Source organism: Lingula anatina, chromosome 10 (assembly GCF_051362555.1).
Source record: "Lingula anatina isolate TDL-2025a chromosome 10, LinAna3.0, whole genome shotgun sequence".
NCBI classification, from domain to species: Eukaryota; Metazoa; Brachiopoda; class Lingulata; order Lingulida; family Lingulidae; genus Lingula; species Lingula anatina.
The window spans coordinates 994,619-1,020,089 of record NC_141776.1 but is presented as its reverse complement, the minus strand read 5'-3'; the positions used below and the strand labels follow the sequence as shown (position 1 = coordinate 1,020,089).

Sequence of the window (25,471 nt, the reverse complement as noted above, 5' to 3'; positions counted from 1 at the left end):
GTTTTGAAGTTTATTTTATTCAAAAGTGTCTATTAACGAAGGGCATATATTGCAAACTTCATTTTGTTTATGTAGGTGTTACTAATGAATTTCTAAATTGAAAAAAGTTGCCTTGGTAGTGACCCTACACAACGGTAGATCTTGTAGTTGAAATTCGAGCTGGATTTCTCAATCAGCGCTGGTTCACATCATGTCTTAGTAAACTTGGTTTTGCTTTTGTGATTAATTCAGATTTTATGATCAAATCACTCTTACTATTTTAAAGAGAAATTATATAGATTATTTATTATTTATTTGAAATTATTTATTTTCAGAATTAAATAATAATAATAATAATATTATTATTATTGGCAGTATCTTGATTTGAATATTAGTAGAAGATGTACGGAATAAATACCACATGGTTGATGCATTTCCCATGATCATCAAACAGTGTTTTATACAGTACACATATGTCAACTTCGTGACAACTTAATGCATGCCTCATTGATTGGTGAACTTTTACTAAATGCCAGTGGGTTTTTGATGGATCAATACTACATTAATGATAGTGTAAACACATTTTAAGTAGAAGGTGTATTTTAACCTCCTTGGAATCAATGAATTGTGAATTGGCTTAGTTATGTTTGACTTTTATTGACTGCACAGGAGAAGTTCTGTTGGATCGTATACTAGTACTCGGTAATATATGTAGTGCTAGGAGTTGAATATTTTTATAAACAGCAGCCTCCCTATTTTCAGGAAACGAGTTGAGGGAAAGTTACACGGATTATCTAAGTGATTTGGATGATGCTTTTTCCTACAGGAAGCTACAGTTATATGGTTGTAGCCTTATTGACTTATTGACTAGCAGGCAGTAAACAGCACAGAGTTTTCGTGATTCAATAAAACAGAAACTAGCTTGGAAAATTATGATTTGTGAGAGTTATATTTGATGGTGGAAGTGGGAGATTGATGAAAACCTTTTAAGCCACAGAGACTGTGAATCTACATATACATGTACAGTTAAATAAACTAGGTGCCGTAAAGCAGTATTAGTCCGTACATGGACTGCACATATTCTGATGAGTAAAATTGACTTGGGAGACAGAGAAAAACGAGAGCACTATTTGAGATGTCTTGTATCAGGATTTATTATTTTGCTCCTAATCCAGGGAGTTCTGATGCTTTCTTTGTCGTCATGGACCCTAAGTCGACAAATTTTCGCTTGTACATTTCTGCACCAGTATCAGGTGCCTGTATATCTGGACCTCATTGTTGGAGCAGCAGTTACGATACTCGGACTGTTTGGGGCGTACAATAACATCCTACGTGGCGGTAACCTTCAGTTTGTACGCAGATTCCTGTGGATTTTCATAAGCGTACTGATTGTAGAAATCTGCTGTGCTGTTCTCATAGGCCATGACGCTGCAGCAATTCAAGATGGAGATTTGTTAAAGATCTTAAAGAAATCACAGGGGGAGTACCTCCTCAATGATACAGAGGAGCAAAAGTGCTGGGACACACTACAAATGAACTTCAAGTGCTGTGGTATACATAATATGAGCGATTGGTCCCGCCCGCTGCCGCCAAAGACATGTCTGTGTGATGCTAATTCCTTGTCTGCCAAAGAAAATTGTGGTTTTCAAGGCCCCGGTGAATACCAAGTTTACAAGCTTGGGTGCTATGATCTCTTACGTGAAGAAATGAAGAGGGATTTTTCTATGCTTATTGCATTAAATGTGATTAGTACTCTTGTACAGATATTGCAGGTTTTTGGCAGTGCATACTGTGTGATGAAAATTCAGAATCCTCTCACCGTCCATGTCACTTAGTGCTAGTCCTTTAGGATGCACTAGATATTTATTTATTTATTTATATTGATTTTCATTTTTGTTCAAATTTGTAAGATTTACAATGCCAATTTAAAAAAATCAACATTTAGAATCTTGAAACAGTCCATGTTACCAAATGTTAGTTATTTTTTATATAACTAGTGTACTGAAATATTTATGAATTAATAGTTTTCATTTTAATTTTAGATTTAAGTATTATCATTTCCCACAAAAACCTTTCATGTTACTTAATTCTAGTTGTTGTGTTAATTTATTTTTATTAATATATAATTATTATCATTATTATTGGACAATTTCAGAGTGGACTGTAGTAGTGCTAGTCAGGGAATTACAGTGCCACATTTACTGCGAGGAATTAAAATCAGAACTGATAGGTGTGACATTTTTGTGAGTTACATGTATTATATAATATTTAACTGTGAATTATTGGTGCACATTTTTAATCCGGTAATAATTGAGATTAAAATGGAACTTTTTTTTTTTTTACGTGTAGTGCCATGAATACCCAGATTGTCCTCTCATTGCTGTCCAAAATTATTTTATTTAAATATCTGATGTCCTTTCCTTATACAAGACAGTTTTATATACATGTGTTGAAATTGCTGACCAATTATATTTCAAATAATTATTATCAGGAAGTTATTTAGGAAAAGTATGAATGTTGATTTTATATAAGAAATATCCCGTTTGATTATTTCAAGTGATATTTATTATATAAATGAAAAATTGGAAGTTTTTATTAGTGGTGCAGATATGTGTTGATTTATCATTCCGTCCAACAAATTTTACTCTTGAAAATATAATCACTTTTCTCCTAGCGTGTTGTTATTAAAGAATGTTACCTGCACTTTTGCATTATATTGAAATTCTAAACACTAAAAGGCAAATTCTGATGATTTATTTTATTTTATTTACAGTAAAGTTAATAAATTCATGATTTTATTCTTTTCTCAGTGTAGGTTATGAAATTCACGGGTACAAGTTTTAAAAACTGAAAATGTAGCTGGCATTTTCTCATCGCATTTAGACCATATGAAAAAACAAAATGAAGACTGAAAATCCTGAAATCAGGCATAATCCTGAAAGCTTTCACTCATGGAAATGAAGATACTACTCTTTTCTCACTTTAACTACTAGTGCGCTTTAACTATCGGTCATCAGTTGGGAATAAAGCCCAAAGCCACTGCCATGCATTCTAAGGTGCTACCCTCTGAGAATTGCTCAACTAGAAACTACTGCCCTCTATCAACATAAATTGTTGTCTAGTTACAATTTATGCCAATAGAGGGCAGTGCTTCATTGGCTTAAAATGTCACTTGTTTAGTTGGGTGAAGTTAAGATGGAATTCACTAGAGGGCAACAACAACATTTAACAAAATTACTAACAACTAAAGATCACAGAGTTCAGACTTTTGCCAAAGAAAAGAGAAGAACTGAAAATGATGAAAAGACTTTTTTATGTGAACGGAATCGGACTCAAATTCAGTAGAAATGATAAGCACTTCTTTCCCTCTCGAATAAATGCTTATCCTGAAAACTTCATCAAATGTGCAAAGAACTTTATTCTTGTTCATCAACAATCACACACGCCAAGATTGATTATCTTTCTTCTTTATAGTGGGTGGAGGTTCGTAGGCATAGTCTGAAAACATTAACTTTTTTTGAACAAAACAAAACATAAGATCATTTCTGACCAAGAAAACTTTTATTTTTAATAAAAGCCATGTTTTTGCAGCACATTAGTTCTGACAGTCCATAGACTGTTACAGACATGAAAAGAAACAATCAATATATTCATTCCATCTCAGAACATCAAAGGCTTAAATAATGTAACAATTCTCATAATAAACAACTCAGATATATTTTAATATAACAAATTTTTATAAAATGCACAACAATAAATAGATTTTACAAGATTCGATATCATACAAGAAGTAACATGGAGTTAAGACATGAACAAATGCAGCTAAAGCAACTTTTCATCTTCTCATATGAAATATATACAATACGAGTCACCAAGGTGTACATGAAATATTGTATCTGGCTTAAACCACAGCCTCTGATTGGCTACTGCACTAGTGAGTAACGAGAGTGCTACAAACCGTGGAACGCACTGGTTTATGACATGCTTGTATGTCCAATACAGCACGGCCAAGTCTTTTGTTCTACATGCTAGCTGTGGTTTAAATAGATAGTACACTGCACGCACTATCTAAGTTTCACTTTCATTAAGCAAAGTAACTCCATTCTTTTTCCAAAGTTGGTTAATATTATATGAAAATGTTAACAGCAAAATCAACAAATAAATATACATTTTCAATTCTTCATGTACTTCATTAAATGAAAATGAATGATGATACAATATTTAAAGTCCAAACCAGACTGGTAGATTAGAGGGAGGTCTCTCCCCACTCCTCTCCTGCAGAAAAAAGTACTTATTAACTAAGGGGTCGTCCATTTTTATCATCAGTTCCACCAGTCTACAAAGAGTAAACGTTTTCCATACCCCCTCCCCACCCCACCCCTGCTTCAAAGAGTACAAGATGATAAGCTAAAAAATTATAACCTTTGACAGCAATTTGGATAATTCTACTATTTTACAAAAGTGTACAGATGGCATTAACCCCCCCCCCTTCCCATGTGTATGGTTTTATAGACTTATAAACATGATGACAACAATGGAGGACCCCTAACAAAAACCTAACAATATCAAGACAAGTAAAAAATTGCTTGGATAAACCATCTAGCATATTCTGCATTTTCAATGTAACCAAAAAAAAACAAAACCATGCAAATATCTTGCAAATGATTATCAAATAAAAAGAAAGTGTTAAATTTACAATAAAACTCATCAAATGACACCTATAAGTCTACTTCAACTAATTTAAGCATTAATTTTATGCCTCTTTTTATTTATTCAAACTCACATAATTCAAATTTGAATTTAGATAATATTTTCACATAGAGAATATTAAAAATAAAGGAAAATCAGTTAAAAGAGGAAAAATCTCTAAAGAGACAAAATGTATATCCAACCTTCATGTGTAGTATAGGGCATGAGGGTTCGAGCTTTCGTCAAAGAGCCTCGATCACTTAATTGTCGATGTGGCACATCATGCCCCCTGTAGGCAGAAATCCCATTCCGTCTCTTTAGAAGCCATTCTCTTTTACCATCATTATGCAACACACAATGATAAGCCAATTCCATCATGCATCTAACATATCCCTGTAAAACATCCACGGCACATAATCCTACGGACAGAGATACATCGCAATGTACACTGATATGTTTCAAAAGTCGTAATGGAAACAGAATTTAATGGTATACAAAACATGGTTTTCTGAAAAAAATGTCTCATCTCCAGAGACCAGTCAGAACATCAACTAAATAAACTTTCTGCACATTAGTGAAAAAGAAAATTGCTTCAAGTTTTTTTTTCTACAAGGCAAGATGTATCAACTCTTTATTTGGCCATATTGGATATTGTGTGTTTCCTATACAAACAGACACTTTCTCAAGCCAAAAACAAGCAGAAATACAAAATTCAGGTTCTGAACTACTACATGCAGAATCAATCGTAACGGGGGATGCAGCGAAATCCTTAAGGTCTTTCTTTCATTTTGGCTCCAAGACTCATTTAAAGATCTTGATCACATGACCAAATCTTGAGCACAACCTCCGCAAGTTAGGCGGACTACATTTTATTTACTTGAAAATTTAGTTTCTTTTTCTTTATATACCATCACTACACTAAAAACAATGAAAAACTACACGTCGCTTCCTGTAGTCTGTTCAACGTACACTCTTTGGCATACTAGTAATATGCAGATAACTTAGGAATCAAACAGAAATATACTCAGTTTTTTGTTGACAAGTAATCCTAAACTTACTTGAAATTAAAAAAATGACAGAAATACACATTCAGAATTTTTTCCTGTGGATAGTCTGGAGATCAATGCTTCAGGGCCTTCACCAAACCTCTGTCCTTGACCCGGTTATCAGTCCTCTAAGACCTGTGAATCAACCATCTTGATCTTGCGATTCACGATCTGTTAACCACTTTTGCCTTAAAATCTCAGGTCACAAATCTCAATCTGCCAAGAAGACAACATCAGTGACCAAAATCAGAAAATCAATCTTCAAGAGTTGTTTTTCCTTCAAAAGTCCATGCCCTGACTATCGACCTCCAAAGACCTGCAAGGCAAGTGTCATGGACCTGAAGAACTGGAATTGCATGTACTTGGAATTTAAGCGAAATAAAGCCAGGTCGTAAAAATCTTAAAATTTCAGTATTTAATTGACCCAGATTTTTTGATCAATCTTCTAGGACCTGTATATCAGTCCAGTTAGACCTGTCACTCATCCATCTGGGACCAGGCTAATATTTTTAAGCCCTAGTTTCTTGTGGTCCTTGTAGGCCCAACACAGGCAGTAGTGATCAAATAACTGCTGAAGAAGCTCTTGCTCATCCATGAATTCTAGTTTCTCTATTCTGAAATATGTATAAAATATCTATGTTAATACTATTTTTCTTGCATTTAAAACGTAGCTGCTGGTAGTTTGTGTTAACATGAACCTTTGAGTAATGCTCAGTACATTCTGTCTCTTAAGATAGGGTTATGTTACAAATTTTAAAACCCCTGAAGAAATTTCCGCATTTTGATATAGCTTACCACTCCCTTCTATCTTTTTCACTCTGTAATTTTTTCGTCTCTTTTTAACTTAACAAAAAAAAAACACAAAAAAAACAATGTGATATGCTGCATTCAGGACCCTTTTCACTTCAAATGCACATACATTTATTATGTAATTCTCAACTTAAGCAGACAGGACAAAGAGCAAAGAAAGAAACTCTCTTTGCCAGACAGCCCTATCGCATGCTGAAGATGTCACTTTATATTCCAACTTCATATAAATTATTCCAATCCAGAGAACCATACCTTTGCACCTCATGCTGTGGTAAGAGTCCGTAGAGAGTGTTCATGGTGACAGCATCTGCTCCCTCCCATCCATTCTGCAAGAATCTGGAATAATATAAATCACCCCTTTCTTTTATCATTAAAACACCTTAAAGTTCATTTATGGTATCATTACTCATCAGCTTTTAAAAATCTGTATGATTGTTGCTACGGTTGAAAAAAGGAGAAAACCCCCAGCAGTGTAATTACAGTTTGGTTAGGGCCAGTCAAAAAAGTGCAAAACAGAAAAGTGTACCACTCTCGTTAACCTGTGTCTAATCTTTCACAAGCTGTTCCAATTTCAAGATCAGAGAATAAATACACTCAGTACGTCCCAACACCAACCTCACCTATGTGATCTAAGATTGACAATGAAGGAAGGAAAAAAGAATCCCCTCTGTTTTACTGTGTCCTACAAAAACCCTCACACATATGATCTAAGACTGAAAAGGAAGCAAGGCTTTCCCCAGAGAGCCACCCAGTCGCCATTTGCCTCAACAGACTCCCTATATTTTCAAAGACCGCTGGAAGTCTTACAAAATTTCTGGGTTGTTGGTTGGTTGGTTGGTACCCTAAATCCTGGGGAAACCCCTGAAAGGAAGGAAAAGAAACCTACCTGTTTTTCTGTGTGTCTAAACTTCTGCAGGCTGGGACACCCTGTAGATCACAATGCCGAATTCGGAGATTTTGCAACATCACCTCACCAAACCTGTCTTCCATGTTGACCTGTATCGAGAATATGAATTACTTAGATAAATTCTGACTTATGGTGATCAAAATCATAATATTTACAACTAAATTTAAAAAAAAAAAAACATCAAGAAATTAGATATTGAAATGAATTAAATCTGCCTTGGTTCCCACTGTTCTGATAGTACACAAAGAGGATCTTAGAGGGACCCATCGTTAATACAGAAAATGCCCAAGACTGTCCTACTTTATTGGTTGGTTGGTTTTATCATATTAGAAAAAAGAACTTCATTCCAAGTTGTAATACATTGATTCTGAACCTAAACACTAAGGTGGGTCATTGAAATAAGGAGCACTCTTTTTTCTCCCAACTTCCACTCATACCAAGGTAGCTAAAGCGGTCACAATAGAGAATAGGAGTTAACTGTATGGTTAATTTGAATATATACATTTAAAAAGGTTAATTGTTTAAAATATAAAATATTTTAAGACACTCTCTTATGTCATATAAAACACTAATTAATGTAATTACAATGAAAATTTGAACAATATGAATTAATAAGTTTCCACAAAAATATTTTTGTCACATTCTAAATGCTGATTCAGTGCTTCCAAAAAGTTAAGTAGTCAAGAAGTAATTTTTTTATTAGTAACTAAAAATGATAAATCTTGAGAAAGTGTAATATTAGAATAAAACGAATTTGAATCTTTTTAATAATTACCATGAAAATATACTACCTGTTCATAATTTATGAAGAAAGCTGTATGAAAGTGGTCAGCAAAATACTTCAACAAGGCTTCAGTTTTAGAAGTTTCCATGTAAACTAGGACACACTCCGCGATGAATGCAGTCGGTAGCTTAGGATCGATTCCAGCCTCGTGCAGTTTGCGAGTCACTTGGGCGACGTCCCTCAAATCAGCAGCAACTATGTGGTAGTTTGCTGCGTGGAGATCGAAGCTGTTGAAACTGATCTCCCCATCTGAAGAGGTAAACAAGTAAGAATGACAGCACTGTTGCTACTAGTTGTGTGTGTGCATATGAGAGTGTGCTTGCGTGGGTGTGCATGCGTGTACACATACACGAAAGATTTGAATGTACATTCATGTCCGCACTGTGAATTAAATGCTTAAAGGTATCAATTTATTTTACAGACTTGTAATAAATTGTGATGTGACATATATAAAATATTCCACTTACATTTTACCAAATTAATGTACTGAAAGTATTCACTAATTAAAAGCATTCACTAATCCAATCATTAGTTTCAGGATTTAAAAATGTACCATTTATGCAAAACATAATGCATGAATAAAATTACCTTCTTTGGCAATTTTTTCTAGAAGCTGCTTCCTTGATTTGATGTAGTAACATTTCTTGGATGTAATTCCTTGGAAGTCAATTTCTGTGAAATTTCTTGGTGACAACCCCTCGTCCTGCAGTAACCAGTAAAGTGTGTCAAAACCAGCTCCCAAGTTCACGATTTGGCAGCCAGATTTAGTTAGCTAAAACAATAATAGCAGGGATATATTACTTATATGAAATATATTATATAAATTAACAAGGTCATGCATTTTGGGGGCGTCACAATAGTCCAAAAGTTCTTTGGTCCAAAAAATGCTAACATTTTCATCGGTTTTTTTTTTTTTTTTTTTTTTTTTAATCAAGGGTTCATTGGTCCAAAGGTTCTATAGCAAACATTCGGATCAATGAAACTTCGGACTATTGCTACGGCCCCTGCATGCATGTTTTACTGTGACAAGTAATTCAATTTCAATCTGCTACTTAAGGCACATGTGGCTTTACCTATGGTACACAGATGAGAAAGTTCTTAAACTGAAGGAGGGTAAGGCAAGGTGTTTTAACGACAGCATTTGTGCAGGTGAAATTTCAAAATACTAATGAATAAAATACATAAATTATTATTCGTATTTTTACATCAAATTGCTAGAGAACAACTATATAGTTTATCGTTTCACCATCCCTAGCTTTTCACCTGTATAAATTGCCTCAGTAGCAACTTGACACCCGAGACTCTCGCGAAATACCCTCGTGAAATTTCTGGGGCTTTGCGATCTGATGACTTCACGAAGTACTGCAAATAGGGGTCTTTCCAATAGCCTTGAGACACTGCAAACCGCTTACAGTGGGCTGCATCGTCGTTTGTAGACTGCACAGCATCGTCGGAAGACATTTTAAAGCTGAAGTAAATTTTCGGATAATCCTGGCAAGATTGAGTTAAGTTAAGAATGCAAAATAGTTGTACCACTGAATGACGGCTCTCTGTTTATGTCCACCATGCTGGTTTGAAATCTCGCAAGTTAACGTCTTCGTTTTACTGTATTTATCTGTCCATTTCTAATTGTCATTTCATCTTATAATATCTGAAACACACAGAACGGTGTAAAAAGCATTGAAACATCACATTCTTCACCGTATGTAAAATATTAAGGTAAAGAACAGTATTGATATTACTATTCTCAATTTGACCTTAAGGAAATCTCGCGACCTTCAAGATCCGCGGGAAATAAAAATGGCGGTGGACCAAATTTACCTGGAAAATCTTGATGAGTTTGTAAATGACGAGAATAAAGTGGTAGGTAATTTTTGGAAAGTGAGAAAAGAAGTTATTTTTGTGGCTCAATGAATTTGTTTTGATTATAACTTGTCTTTTGATTTGTAACAGCGAACGTAGGACCTTCATACCCCTGCCCTGGGCTGCTGCTTTCGATCTCGACTAGTAGCTCGTACAGGATTACCCCTGGCTCGTATATTTATCTCGAGTTCATGCATACCACTCATTTAGTCAGAAAAGAACACAGATGCCTGTTAACTAAAAAATATCACCAGGTTTGAACGCCTATTTAGCAGGTTGGGTGTAGTAGTGGCAGTGGCATTTCTACTGTAACCATTTGTTGGATAATTTCAAAATGTTCAACTATATTTCTTAGAGCCCTGTATTTGTAATAGAGTCTCCCACAGCTGTAACTGCCTTGCTGAGACCTCGGCCTACTACTACTTGACTGTTACTGTGCACTTTCAAAAATAAAATAAAAGCAATTTTTAATGGAATACCTTTGTTTTCTAGGTAACATATAAGTGGTTGAGCAGGACTTTATCAGTACATGTCAATCAGGCTAAACAGTAAGTAATTTCCTGTCAAAACAATTTGTAATTGTCAGCAGCCTTTATAAAAACAGTCCAGTAGTTTTTATGTTACATCTGATTTATGTACAATTAAACAATTAATTATTTTTCATTTTAGGATGCTTTACACGTTTGTGCAGCAGCAGAGGAACAAGAAGGACAATGACAAACTTTCCGTGTGTTATTTTTTGTCAGGAATGGCAGAGACACCTGATGGTGGAAAGGTATGACAATAATACATTTATTGTAAACACCATAAACTAATTTTAATTTTAAAGTTGTATTTCTGATTATTATTTATTATTATTACTTTTATAGTGTGAAACATTGTTACCACAGAACTGTCCTTTGAACCACATCTCTCAATTTCTTAAATATTTTCATTTTATACAATATTTAATTTGGTTGAATTCTTGTATTTATCTTGGATCAAAGATAAGAAGACTAAATATTATTTATATATTTATTTATTTATTTTTAAAACAGTCCCTTTTCTCTCTATGGTATTATTTCCTCCATTTAGATACTTAAAGCCATGGTAGTTCCTGAAGAGAGCCTGGACACCATGAAGTCCACACTGACTACAGTCACCAGCTGTCATGTCTACAGTGTCCAGAAAGTGAAACTGAAAGTAAGACCAGTGTTATTATATGAGAACAGTTCAGCTTTTTTCATATGCGTTAATTTTTGTTTATATGTGATGATAAAACTGAAGGTATGGCCAGTTTTAATGTATGAGATTTTTTTTTCAATGATGATAAGTCTGAGGGCATGTTTTTTATAATCATATCTTAAGAAAATATCAAGCTCATAATCTTTGATATTTCTGTTTCCAGGATTCCAATGCTCTCTATATAGCAGATTATGATACATTGAAAGGGAGTTTGTTACAGAGTAAAGAGTAAGTGAGGCAATACTCTGTTTTCCAGGGCTTGCTAATGAAGCAGTCAATTACTATAACAGTCAAATAAAAATGAAAGTTGAAATTAATTTCACACGTTATTTATTTATTCACTAATTGACAATTAGCTAATTAGTTATTGAGCAGCTAATTAATAATTATTTAATAAAAAATGTATTAGTCTGTTTATCAGTTAATTTTTGATTGAAGAATAAGCTTCTTTTAGTACTTACGGCTGTAAAACAAATGGCATACTTATTAAGTTTGATGTATAGACGTTTTTAGGCAAATGCCTTACATGTAGTTAATAAATTAAAACTATAAGATGCCATTGCTTGCTTTGTTTCAGGTTCAGTGCCATTAGATCAGATGAATGTAAACCAAGATCTTTGGAGGAGCTGGAAAAATTAGAGGCAGCTTCGCGTCCAGTCATCACAGAGCAACCTGCTAAGGTAAAGCATCAACCTCAGTTTAAAATAACTTGTTTAAGTTGCACGATGGCCACATCAGTACACAAATCCTGCAAATTTCAACTCTTTTTCCCTTAGTCACTAAAGTATACCATTTGCAAGAATGTTGACAAAAATAAGATTTGTTAATTTTTTTCTCGTAATGGAGATAGGGACTAGATAGTGAATTCCACATGTATTAAGATGTCAAAACTGGTTTAAAAAAAGTAATTTTCTCAACAGTTTTGGGATATGGTTGACTTTTTTGTAGTGCTTTATTATATTATTCCACTAGGTTACAACAATGAATGGCACCAGTGGTTCCAAGCCCAAGCCCAAACAGCCTGCTGGCATTGCTGGCATGTTTTCTAATGTTTCAAAGAAGAAAGAAGACAAAGAAGAAAACAAAAAGGAGGATGGGAAAGGGGAGCAAGAGCAAAAAGAAACGGTGAGTGAACTGGTTAAGATTAAAATGAAAGATTGGGGACAAGATTATACTGTTTTGTTATTAAGTAAGGCTAGATGCAAAGAGAGAGAGAGAAACCCAACAGTACAGCCTTGAAGGCTATTAACACTATAAAGAATTCCTCCTGAAGACTTAAAACTCAACAGATTGTTTTCTGTTGACGTATGTATAACATTTTTTCTTATAAGAATTTAATATTAATATCCATGTCATCAGGTGCCAGACAAGGGGAAAGGAAAACAGGGTGGCATAGGATCTTTCTTCTCCAAACAACAAAATAAAGGTAAAGAAACAACCCAAATCTATTAGAACATAGAATATATAATTTTTATCCCTCTGTTAATGTATTTTAACTTAACTAAGTTTGTGTTATTTTAGTACTGTAACTCTCTAGAGTTTTTTTATTGTGGCTGTTAAGTGCATTGAAATGCATAATAATGGAGTGGGTTTTATAAGAAATAAATATTAAAATAATTGTTATTATTCCATTCAATAAGTTAATCTGCCCCTTGAACAACATTTAAATATGATAACTGAAGTAGGTCAATATTTGTGGCACTTCCATTTCCATTTCTGTGTATTTGTTTTGTAGAACCTACAACAAAGTCGGAGACTACAAAAGTGGAACCCAGTGTTAAAAAAGACAGTGCAGTCGCCGTGAAACCACAGAGAGATTTGAACAAAAAATCGCCACCAAAGAGAGGGTAAATCATTAAAAGATTGTTAACAGATTTCTTTAGGATGTAAATTGCTTATTCGCAATATAATTGGTAAATGGAATATTTGAAAACCATCTATAATATTGATAATCGGAAAGGTTGAAAAATTACCTCCACAGTTTTATTAAACGTAAGATATTATCATAAATTTTTCATTGTTTAAAACTATATGTTGATTTATATGAATCAGTAGCAAACAGTGAAGCCTTTCACCAAACATATCCTTGTAATATTCTTCTTACACAGGCAAAAATCTAAGAAGACCAGGAAACAGGACTCAGATGAAGAAGATGCAGCTCCCCAGAAGCAGAAGAGGAGGAGAATACAAGTTGTGGAGAGTAGCAGTGAGGAGGAGGAAGAAGATGGTACGTGTGCGTGTTCACGTGTGTGTGTGTGTGTGTGTGTGCGCGTGTGTGTTCACGTGTGTGTGTGTGTGTGTGTGTGTGCGTGTTCACGTGTGTGTGTGTGAGAGAGAGAGAGAGAGAGAGGAGAATACAAGTTGTGGGAGTAGCAGTGAGGAGGAGGAAGAAGTTGGTATGTGTGCGTGTTCACGTGTGTGTGTGTGTGCTTGGTGCATGTTCATGTGTGTGTGTGTGTGTGTGTGAGAGAGAGAGAGAGGAGGATACAAGTTGTGGCAAGTAGTAGGAGGATGAAGAGGACCGTATGTGTGCATGTTCTTGTGCGTGTGTAGGTGTGTGTGTGTGTGTGTGCATGCATGTGTCAGTGATTAGTGTGAATGCATTCGTGTTTATGTGAGGCACATGCAGGAGCATAAGCATGTGCCTCACATAAACCTGCATGTGACTGTGTATATGCTCAAATAAGCTGTGCACGTGTGTTTAAATATAATAATCTATGGGGATATGATTTTGCCAGAGATATGAATTGTATAAGATGATTCAGAAGATATAAAACAACTTAAATCTTTGAGGAAAATTCTTTCAAAAATTTTGACTCATCAGTAATGTCAGGCCTGAAAGTGGAAAGAACATGTACCGTCTCCATAAAATCCATATTTTCGTAAAAGCAATTAAAGGAAAACTCAAATTTAAAAGTTACGTTCAGGAATAATATAACAATATTCCAAATGAGTTCTCCACATTCCAGAGGTCATACCGGAGAGTCCAGTCCCTAGTCCTGTCGCAGACATCCCCAGCAGTCCTGAACCAGAGAAAATGGAGGAAGAGGACGAGGAAGAAAAAGTGGAGGAAGTAAAGAAGACAGGGAATTCTCACGCTCAAGCCAGTAATAAGCATGAATCCTCAGAAAAACACAGAGTGAAGCGACGCAAAAAAGTTACAAATACTTACATGGATAAACAAGGTTTCATGGGTGAGTTGTCATCATGTGATGTGTCGTGTGATGTGTCATGTGACATATGAGTAGAGGTCTCTTTTTTGACCCAGCACAAATCGCAGAGAGATACAATTAAACATGATTTCAAAAACAGAACATGCGCACTATGAATTTAAAATAAACGTCTTGTCAAATACATTGTGTCAGGTCTGTGAGAGATTGTAAGCAGGAGTTGTATGATGTAGAACTTTTATGCATTTTCTTCAATAAAAGAAAATTAGAATAAGAAAAAAGATAAAGTGATTTTGAATACAGATAGTATTATACTTACAGTCACAGAAGAAGGCTATGGAATAAAATCTGTACGTGTGTCAGACTTGCTGTCTATTTTCTGATTTGCACTTCCTTTGTCCCTGCCTTGAAGATTCCAACCATAACATTCTCCTTTCAGTGACGGAGGAGGTTTGGGAGACGGCCTCCACGGATGCCTCGGACATAGATGAGCCAACAAAACCTGCACCTGTCACAGCTCCTAAGTCAAAACAGGACTCCTCAGACAAGGTGAATTCAAATTTTCATGGAGGATAAACAACCTAACTTCTTCTTGACTAGATACTGTATTAAATGTCTGTTAACTGGTGATTGTTGTGAATAGATTTAATTTAGACTACTTATTCAAAATGTAGTGAGGAAGGATTTCAGGAGTGTTTGAATTGTGGAAATTTTGGAAAAATTTGTGTGTGCTTCTTACATTTTTGTATTTATTTATTTATAAGTTATTATTTTTATTATTTATTTATTAATTTATTATTCCTCTTCCAATTTTTCTTCTAGAGTGGAAACAAGGATAAAAAGGTTCAGCCAACCAAAAAGAAAACTTCCCCAGACCCAAAACACAGTGGGAAGCAAACGTCACTGATGAGTTTCTTCAAAAAGAAATGACCTTAAGGAGATGTTCAAGAATCAGAAATACATGGACATTTTCTTGCCAAGTCCTTTGGCAGTTGGCAAGAACATCAGGAAACTTCACAAATGAGGCATTTTGGGGAATACCTACACAGCTTTTCTGGAAAGTTCTACAGTGACCTTTATATTATTGGGACATTTCAATTCTTCCAGTGCCTATGTTCAGAAAAAGGTCCAAGTCCAAGCCGCAAGCGTTATCCAAAATATCCTATAAACAGATAGGATCTTTCAGTTCTGGTGTCCATGCTAATGTCTTGTTGAGGGCAATGTAAAGACTGAAATATGAAGTAGATTTCTTTCTGTGCCTCAAGTTCTGTTCAGGATTAATGTAAAAGACTGGAATGTGAAAACCCTTCCTTATAATGAAAGTTAACTGTCATCCGAGGAATTTGTATATAAATCATTATCATAATGGGCTTAAGAAAATTTGTGCTTGAGCCAAATGAAGACAAAAAAAATGCTGGGCATTTGTCGACATTATTCAGCAGCAAATACGATATTTGCTGATATATTACGAGTTTTGATTAACTACATTACCACAAGATCATTACTTTCAACGCTGATTGTAGAAAATGGAAATGATGGCAGTCAAAAGATCTTGAGTGCTGAAGTCTTAAAATGGCCATGAATCTAGAGAACCACAAACCAGCCCAGAAAAAAAAGAGGCTATACGTATAAACTGGTAATATATTTATTCACTGATAAATTACACAAACAATAAAAAATAATCTCTTCAAATTGCTTCTGTTCTTCAAAAGAATATCATGCCTCATGCTATTTCATATATATTTATATATAATATGATAATAATAATCACTCTCAACTAAGTTCTTGAGGACATTCTCAAGAATTATTACATACATCGGGGAATCCTTATATGCATTAAATTTTATTCATGGATTTTGACAGAATAGTGCATCGAAGAGACTGATAAATATATTATTTACAATGTATACATAATTAAAGCCCCAAATCTAATAAAGTTCTGTATAATATAAATAAGTATTCTAAGTATTACCTTACATAAGATGGGCTGATATAATTGCACCTTTGGCCCTAGCTTCACAAGAAGACTTAAAAAGGTGTTTTTTATTTTAAATGAATATTTCACTGCACCTTGATCTAAATCTGCCATAGCTGACAGAAAAGAAATAGCTTTTTGTGTAAAAGTACAATATCTATCCATTTCTCACATTTTGTAGAATGAACCCACTAGCCTATTATGTGAAACATATTCATCCTGTGTGAAAGTACAGTTAATAGTTTGTTTACAAATAAAGCAATAAAAGTCGGGTTTACACACTTTCTGCTAGTGAAAAGGGCACGGGAAAAATATAATTCAATGTGTTGATTATTTTTTTCAGCAGGTCCCACAACGAACAGAATCAAATGTTTTAACTATTTTTGAACACGTGAGCCCTTATGTGTGATGACGCCGCAGTTTGCTGACTCGGCAGTTATCGTGGTTCGTTTTTGGTGCGAACCACTTCTCAGTGTGTAAACCCTCCTGCGATTCGCAATGCCATGAATATATTCTCCTGTAGACTATACAGTACAATATACACTGTAAGCGTGAAGTGTTTTTTTTTTCACAAGCGATATACACATGAACTGGCATAATAATAATAAATACGAAAACGGTCCATTTTTCTGCGTTGGGAACCTCATTCCAACAATGCCACACCTTAATGTCGTCCGTTTATTGGACACTCCTATAAAGTAAGCACTACTCGCATGCCACTTTTTCGTGGGCCACCAAATACCCTCCCGCGGCCCAACACACACCGAACAATTTCGAGGACATGATTTAACTGCCACCAATCTTTGACAAGATCCTGCAAAACACTCGTGGAATATCTACAAAGCATTTGTTAAGGCAGTTTTTATAGTAATACAAAAATAGTATTAATATCTGCGTTGTGTCATGAACATTTTCGTTGGGATCTTACTTTGACCAGTAGATTTGGCTCCCACGATGGTTCGGGTTGAAGTCAGTAATATCCATGACCAATGATTTGATGTGTGTTTTCATTATCCATGAAGAGTTTTTCACCGATAATTTTACGGCGCAGAATTTTGAAAAGTTATTTATTCGGTACGAAATACCTCCTCCTTTGACATGACGCAGACGATACCGTTCTCTTCGTTCCCGTAGTTCACTATGTACCTGTCGCAGTTTTGTCTTTAACCGCTCATTCTTTAAAATCGCTTTCGTTTTGACAGACTGAAGCTCACTTTTGTAACAAACAATGTCAGTTTTTCGTGTATTGACAGTCTGCTACAAATTGCACTTGTTTTGACCTTAGGGGCGTGGCTCTGGGGGCGGTAACAACTCAGGACACGCCCCCTGTGGGTGTGGTTTTGTCAGCGCTTGGTCTATAATAGATATTGCCATCTGAAATCTACATGTTATTAGTGATGCACAAAGACTTTCACGGGCCGCCCTAAATCACAATGCAGGGCATCGTGTTTTTAGCGTTCGAACATTTCCCCGTGCGCACGGGCGTATGCACAAGTTCTTTCCAGGTGCACGCAAGCGCCAACGCAGTTCTTTCACAACGCACAGGAGTCGTGAAGTTTCACATTGCTGTACAGCAGTCAATCTGATCATGAAAACATTAGTTGATGACTTTGGCAACTAGCAGTCGTCACTGTACACAGGCGGTTGAAGCTTGAGTTTTTTCTTCAGTTTATTGATTGTCGAGAGCTGACATAGGTCCCCGCAATGCTGCATATATTTATACACTCTGCGTTTAAATCGTGATACATATTCTGGAAGAGAAATTATTATTTATTTATTTATTTATTTATCTATTTATTTATTTATTTATTTATTTATTTATCTATTTATTCATAAAATACAAATTAGTGTTACGGATTTCAGTCTAAAACGTGATTTTTGCACATCGTCATTCTGGTAGATATGTCCATATATATGAAATAAAAACTTACTATTTATAGAAGCGCCTAAAACTGAAAGTGACGCCTTTTTGTCTTCCTTTTCTTTGAGTAACAGCTCCAAGTCCTGTGTGTTTAGGCGTTCTCTATAGAACGTACTTAAGGAATCTAGAATGAGGCAAAATAAGATGACAAAATTAAAAAAAAAAACAAAAACAAAACAAAAAAAAAAGAATGTAAAATTGAAGTGAAACATTATGATATTCGTAGAGAATTTTGGTCGTTAGTCACTATTTACTGATGTTACTTGAAATATGGTTATGAAAATCATGAATTCTTAATGAAAAATAAAAAAAAAAGATGGTGCAAGTTTGATGAAAAACGCCTTGAATCCGCGCGCTCCTGGATCGCAGTGTACTCAAACACTAAGTGTGAATGGTCCTATGGCCGTACCTGATTGTAACTGCCACCTAAGCTGGTCAATTCTCTGTTTTTTATCGTCCCTAAAGATTATCCTATACTCAGACTGGGAGGAGAGTTCGTAAACCAGGTACTCCACACCAGGGGGCGCGCAGAGACGGGGACTGTTGGTGGGGAGCTGGAATGCGTAGGTGCTCTCTTTGGTTGTGGAGTTGTCTGCGTCTGAAGTTAGAAATAATTATTATAGTTTATAACTTGATAAATTACTTTCTTTAATTAAGGAAAATTTTTGACAGACAAATTATGTTTTCATATGACTAACTTTACCTTCAATTACTTTGACCGGTTTCTATTTTATTAATTTTTTACTTCCAGGGTCTAAATGTAACGCATTTTTACCCACCATGCTATGCAGAAGAAATGTTTTCTCTTAGAATTTCTAAAAACACAGAATTTCTTCAAAATAATATACTTCATCAAAAAATTCTTCAGCCCATGTTCTGATGCGTATAAATTTACACCCCTTACCACTGAGGCACCGTTTACAGCACTCGCCCGCCGGTTTCACGGGGTCGGAACACGTTAGATTCTCCTCGGGTTCGCAAATGGGGCGCCTGCATGAGACATGACCCCGCTATAAAAGGCAAAAAGATAAAGTCCGTAGAGAATGACCTTGCATTTATTCGGTAGGTTTTTTTCGTTTCATTTCAGTGAAATAAACACTCTGAATGAAACAATGTTCTGTTATTTATTTATTTATTTATTTATTTATTTATTTATTTATTCATTTATTTATTTATTATTTTTGTTACCAGAAATAAACAGAGGTATAAAAGGAATGGAATTATCTAAATAAGATGAATTTTAGGATAAGTTTCATCTGACATGTAATGAGTCATGTGACTTACCTCGCACGTGCACAGCACGCACTTCATTTTCCCAAATGGACCAACCACAGGATGCCACGACTCACCGTTCCTGTAGGCACGCCCACCTGATTGACAGTCTGGAAAAAGGACATATATTTTTATGATCTTTATAACTCATTTTATATGATTGTGATTTTTTCTTCTTTTTTGTCTTACTAAATTTTACAAGAATTTTTCAAGGTCGAAATTTCAAGGAGATAAAGGGATTCGTAGCTCTAAATGCGGTGCTTTCTACGTGGAACATTTGCAACCGTACACTCGGCTGAAGCTAAATAAGAAAAAAAAACATGTATGGTGAACTTAATTTAACCTATAGAACCTAAAAATCTAAAAAAAAAAGATTTAATCTCACTTTTTTGCGCCCAAAATTCTGCACACGATCAATCTTAAGGAGACTTTGACATTAAGAAGCTCGTCAATAATAATACTGAAAACAAAAATAAAAGTTAAAAATAAGAAGAAGAAAAAACCGGAGATTTACCGGAGTTTCTACTGTAACTGGACTCTCCCAGGGCCACTTTGCTGACCGTCTCGCCGTGCTTGAGGACGTTAGACGGGTAGCTCTTGTCCAGGGTTCCCGCCAGCTCACTCACGTCTGAAAAGCGAGAAATTGCGAGATTATATTTGCATAATCATTAAAGCACGTATTGGACATAGTGTGTAAAGAGAGTTTATAAAAAGATGGAAAAATAGGCGCATGAATTATCGCATGAACGGATCGATTGATTAATGAATGGAATAAACATTTTAGAATAAGAATAAGTTTTTAGAATAAGAACCAATCTGTGAGTTTCAAACAAGTTAAAAGAACATGCGACAGAAATGGTCTCGGCTAGCAAAATGTTCTAAAGATATAATGTTGGCCGCAAGTAAAAAAAAATAAAAATATCAGTAATCACCATGATCAAAACTCACCCTCACATACTGGACAGCAGTCTTCTTTGATGTAGATGAGTTTTGTACACGGCAGAGGGAGGCAGGTCTTTAAACGGCACAGCACATCCCCGTCCTAGATAAGAAAACATTTTAATGAGATGATAAATCTTACTAATAAATTCCAAAAAATATGCTTGTTACTTACGACGCAACATCAATCATCAGCTTTGAATTTGACCACAGATAAATCTGTAATTACAGTTCAATTTAAACTTAAAAGTTAATTTGGAGCACCCGTGTTTTATTCTAGTAGACTATTGCACATTTATATTAAATAAGACCGAGCTAAATTCTGGCTTGGAACTATGTAACGAGGACCAACGTAGGGGCTAGCCGGAGAAATCGAGGCTAGAAAATGGGGGCCAATTTCACTACACAAAGCAATGGGCAAAGGACCACGGTTCCAAGCAGACCATCATTTCTGTCAAACCGGTGTAACTTGACAGAGAGTCCCCCATAACAGTCCGCTTCTCGTTTATCTGTACAAGTAAGCCTCACCCTAGATTCTGACCCACTTAGGTCAGACTAACCCTAACCATTATATAACTAAATGGAGAGCAGACTTTATGTAACACCGTTACGTGTTTCGTTACACCGGACCGTGAGAATTTCAAACGTACCGCGCACGTGCACTGCACACACTGGTTGTCTTGTGTCGGTCTCAGCGCCGTCTTGTTGGAGGCGAACACTGCTCCGTGCTGGTACTGTATACCGTGGTGGGAACAGTCTTGGTACAGCCTCTCGTTCTCTCGCTCCTCTTTCTTGCTGACGTCAGGAGGAAGATCGTCTGACAATACAATCGGTTGCAGTTGGTTAAGTACATCATTTAAGACCAATTTTATCAAATTCTGGATTTTTTAAAAATATTTCATCTGTTTGTAATTAAATCATATTTTCATACTGATATTTCTATAAATATGAAGACCATTTTGATATATCATAAAAATAATACCTTCGCATCTAACACAATTGTGATATTCGCACTTCGTCAAAAATCTAACTTACGACAGAGTCAGTCGCAGCTTATTCACGTCTCCATAAAATCATCAAATAACATATCCAACAATTATCATCCAGTGAACGAAAATAACGCAACGTAATTGGCTAAAAATGTCCTGGAATATTGGAATATCCATACTAACCTAAGCATGTCGGACAGCATTGCCCCGGCCTCTGGATAACATTGAAGCAGTCCATCTTTGGGCAGTCCACTGTCTCACATTCTACTTCTCCATCCTGGAATAGATCGTGATGATTTCAGCTCATGTTTTTAAAAATAAATTAGGTATAAGAGCCGGAGGGGTTAGATGGGGCGCCCCCCCCCCCCCCCCCCCATACACACACACACACACAGCTTTGTTACACCGCGTTAGTCGCACGCGCTAAAAGAAGGGTGGCTAAAGGGAATCCCCCTCCTCCACCTGTCTTTTTTTTCTCGGATGTCCCCATCCCCAACATACACACACACACACACACACACACACACACACACACACACACACACATGGTTAAAATGCGTTACCCACGCACCTGTTCAATAAATGGAGGTAATTTATTATAAATGAGTCTGCTCCTTCGTCTTTACAGCCTGCGTTGCCTAATTGGTATATTGCTTTACGGTTCATAAAATCATACTTAATCCTACTTTTTGAAAAAATTAGAAAATATTCAAAATTAGCCAATAAGGTTTTCCTCCTGACAACAAAGTATGTAAAATAATAAGTGTGTGAGAGAGAGAGAGAGAGAGAGAGAGAGAGAGAGAGAGAGACAGCTAGAGGTGACAAATGGGGGTACTCACCAGCTTACAGGTACAGTTAACACACTGCAGGTACCCGTGGGGCTTCAGAAAGGGGTGCCACACGTCACCCACGCGATATTCTGTCTCGTCAAATAAACATGTCTCTAGGGACTTTGGCACGACTGAAAAAGACAAAAAAGTCATTTTATTTCATTTTCTTTCTTCTCAAATAGCCGGCGCAACTAAGAACGTTTGATTTACATCATTATTTTGAACTTATTAAAATTGCATAATCATAAACTTTAAAATATGAAGCTTTAAATACTTAACCCCCTCCCCCAATAAAATATCGAAATGAGAAAAAGACAAGCACTTTTCCATATATCCCTACTTATTAACTGTAACTGTTTAAAAGTTCCTTTTACTCCCACCTCCCTCAGTAAGTAAAGAAATAAAATTAAAAAGTAAACTGATTTCAACTATCCAGGTGGCCGGACGGTCTGAATAGTACTCCCTGACCGCAGGGTGCGCTCGAGGTCTGTTACTAAAATGTTGTTTTTCTCATATATTATTGTAATTTTGTATACTATTTAGGAGCCTCCGATATCAGAGGCTACCTGAACGCTAGGTCGCGGTGACCCGGGATCGTCACAAAAGCTGTCGTCTGCCGTGCACAGAAAACACCGCTGTTTACCGACCTTGCAAAATGATTGAGATGTTATCTTCCCCAAGCTTATCTCTTATACCCCCTTTACACTGGACGGCGTCCTTTCTGCGTCCTTTCTGCGACCATGATATTTGGCATCAATGTGGTCTAAATAAGGAGACACGAGCATCGATTCTGTATCAGAATGAATGCTCAATGATCGGCCAGTTGTCGGCACGTAAAGTATTATAATTTTTTAACTCTCAAATGGGGCCGTACTGCTGGACGCAGAAAGGACGCCGTCCAGTGTAAAGGGGCCCTTACCTGTTAATATAGTATTTTCAGATAGTATGGCGTTTGTGGTCATCATCCGGGACGGGAGGGGTAGAGACAGGGCGACCAGGATTAGGAGCAACCAGTGCTGCATGACTGGAATAAAATGGAAATAGCTTTTTTAAATGAGATGTCTTTTTAATGAGAAATAAACAGTAAAAACACTAAACTAAAATACCACCGTCACTGATTCAGCCTGAGATTAGCGGTGAGTGGTGGAAATATACATTTCAAATTCAAAATACAAGCACATACAACCCAGAAAACATTGGGTTGATCGAGCACAACTTAGGTACTGCTGCTCCAAAATTCTCTCTCTCTCTCTCTCTCTCTCTCGGTGAAGAGAAACAAGAAGCACTTTCAGTCAATGATTTAAAGACCCTATTGAAATGCCGCAACCAGATAAACATCGCTAGACAGAGATAACATCTCACGATTAACCCTGGCTCCGTTTCGTAACAAATTCACAGTAGTATTGTCCTTAGCAGCAGTTTGGTTTTTGTAAAACATGACAACAGTTTTATACTATGTATTTTCTTTAAAATCACGCCTTGCAAAAACACGAACAGTTCCATTAAAACGATCGTCATATTTTGATTTTATGTATGAGAACAACTTAACATTTTAATGCACTCCCTACACATAAAAAAGTAAAAAAGGGATATAACGATGTCTTTAAATTATGCTTATATTTGACATCATCTGATCACACACACACACACACACACACACACACACACAGGTAAAAAAGAAATACCACCATTTCGTCACATCATGCTTACATTTTGGCATCATCTTTTGGCTCTCCATCGTCGCCAATTTACAGTAAACCCGCGAGGTAAGCGACCGAGCGTCTCTCAACCAGTTAAAACGTTGCTCCGAGTTATCCAAAGTCTGTAATTAACTCCTTGGTTTGTGATTAAGTTAAAGGTGTAAAGTTTGGCTTTGACAGTTATGCATTCTCGTGACAGCTGCGACCATACTTGTCTCCTCGATAGTGTACCTCACAAGCTGATACACGCTTCAAATGTTCCTAGCTCGTGCAGAGTTAAAGTTAATAAGGTTAAAGTGACGCTAGAAAAAAAGACGAACCCCAAGAAAATAAGCACGATTAATCCGTTGTCCGATTTTACGTTGTTAAACGGTTCTGTTTGTTTTGAATTTTTCCCATTGAGAACTTTGAGCCATTTATCGTCAGTGCAGACCCATGCTTAAAACTGAAACAATACACAAAGCATATTTTTTAAAATGCAACTTGTGGATTTATGTTTCGGTGAAAAAAATGGATTGAAGTAACGGAATCCTTTTAGTGTTCACAAAGTATACCTGTGCCTATGACGAAAAAATCACGAGCTTCACAAGTTAACACGATAAACAGCTCCTAACGTTCTAAAAGAACCAGAAAGATCGTTTCCTTCTCACAGCGACGATTTTATAAGAGCAACTTTTTTCTGTCCTAAATGACAGTCGCTGTAATCCAACTTGTGCTTCCTTTTGTCTTGTATGGTATGAGAGCTGGAATACACGATTCCTGCATTCCTTCTTTGTGATCAATAAAAATAGGAATTATTCTCTCTCTCTCTTTCTCTCAATCTCTTTCTCTATTTCTCTCTCTGTTTCTCTGTGTTCGGTGCTCGAGAAGTGAATTCCTTGTGTATTCTAAGACAGCGTATTCCCCACCGAAATTTCCGTCCTTCCTTCTTCGCAGTCAGCCCTCGAATGGCGCCTCTCTCTCACGAACATAACCTTTTGTAACACAAGCGCTCGTTGCGATCTAAATTGGTATGGGTGGTGGCGCTCGCTCGGATTTTTATTAGCGCACCTTGACTAGACTCTTAATTGATATATAAAGCCTCAAAGCCACATATGACACCTTTCACACTCCTCCTGGCCCCCAGACGAAGTTGACACGGTGATTGCTGACCGTCCATTCCCCCTGGGCAATTAAAGTCCACGCCTGCGTCTGTCGCTCCCGCCATTGTTTGGCGATCGTGAGCAAGAAAACATTACCGCTACTCCGGGGGCGCTATGTTTTACGTTGACGTCTTAATTAAAGTTCCTGTGGCATATTTTAGAAGGGGTGGGGGGAGGGGGATGAGGGAATGTGAAGAAAGAAGCAGTATTGAAAGATTCAGCAATCACTTA

General features: G+C 36.3%; 3 protein-coding genes across 5 annotated transcripts in view; 1 reads left to right on the top strand and 2 right to left on the bottom strand.

Annotated features, from left to right (window-relative positions):
* Window positions 1-3,517: 3,517 nt before the first annotated feature.
* On the bottom strand, window positions 3,518-9,824 carry LOC106158578 (leucine carboxyl methyltransferase 1). The gene is made up of 6 exons (XM_013534632.2): window positions 9,479-9,824; window positions 8,804-8,987; window positions 8,223-8,464; window positions 7,411-7,520; window positions 6,777-6,860; window positions 3,518-6,328 (listed from the first exon to the last, which is right to left on the bottom strand). Exons 1-6 carry the CDS (start codon window positions 9,674-9,676, stop codon window positions 6,196-6,198), a joined length of 951 nt encoding a protein of 316 aa, XP_013390086.1. The 5' UTR covers window positions 9,677-9,824; the 3' UTR covers window positions 3,518-6,195.
* A 105-nt stretch (window positions 9,825-9,929) lies between these two features.
* On the top strand, window positions 9,930-16,164 carry LOC106158575 (uncharacterized). The gene is made up of 13 exons (XM_086996552.1): window positions 9,930-10,078; window positions 10,571-10,626; window positions 10,748-10,853; window positions 11,153-11,260; window positions 11,466-11,530; window positions 11,880-11,982; window positions 12,275-12,427; window positions 12,662-12,728; window positions 13,038-13,149; window positions 13,411-13,529; window positions 14,272-14,496; window positions 14,912-15,021; window positions 15,295-16,164. The coding sequence occupies exons 1-13, from the start codon at window positions 10,016-10,018 to the stop codon at window positions 15,400-15,402; spliced, it is 1,395 nt and encodes a 464-aa protein (XP_086852678.1). The 5' UTR covers window positions 9,930-10,015; the 3' UTR covers window positions 15,403-16,164.
* Window positions 16,102-25,471, bottom strand: part of LOC106177547 (chordin-like protein 2) — a 25,874-nt gene continuing 16,504 nt past the window's right edge. For 2 of the 3 annotated variants that reach the window (XM_086996553.1, XM_086996554.1), the window contains exons 2-12: window positions 23,318-23,422; window positions 22,408-22,529; window positions 21,752-21,845; window positions 21,230-21,396; window positions 20,589-20,682; window positions 20,155-20,268; window positions 19,653-19,750; window positions 19,273-19,378; window positions 18,778-18,966; window positions 18,379-18,492; window positions 16,102-18,198 (exon numbers count right to left, since the gene is read on the bottom strand). In XM_086996553.1, the coding sequence (XP_086852679.1) occupies window positions 18,065-18,198; window positions 18,379-18,492; window positions 18,778-18,966; window positions 19,273-19,378; window positions 19,653-19,750; window positions 20,155-20,268; window positions 20,589-20,682; window positions 21,230-21,396; window positions 21,752-21,845; window positions 22,408-22,529; window positions 23,318-23,422 (1,337 nt within the window). In that variant the 3' untranslated portion in view covers window positions 16,102-18,064. Of the gene's footprint in view, window positions 18,199-18,378; window positions 18,493-18,777; window positions 18,967-19,272; window positions 19,379-19,652; window positions 19,751-20,154; window positions 20,269-20,588; window positions 20,683-21,229; window positions 21,397-21,751; window positions 21,846-22,407; window positions 22,530-23,317; window positions 23,423-24,108; window positions 25,152-25,471 lie in introns of those variants that run through there. The other variant, XM_013560365.2, reaches the window with a different exon arrangement.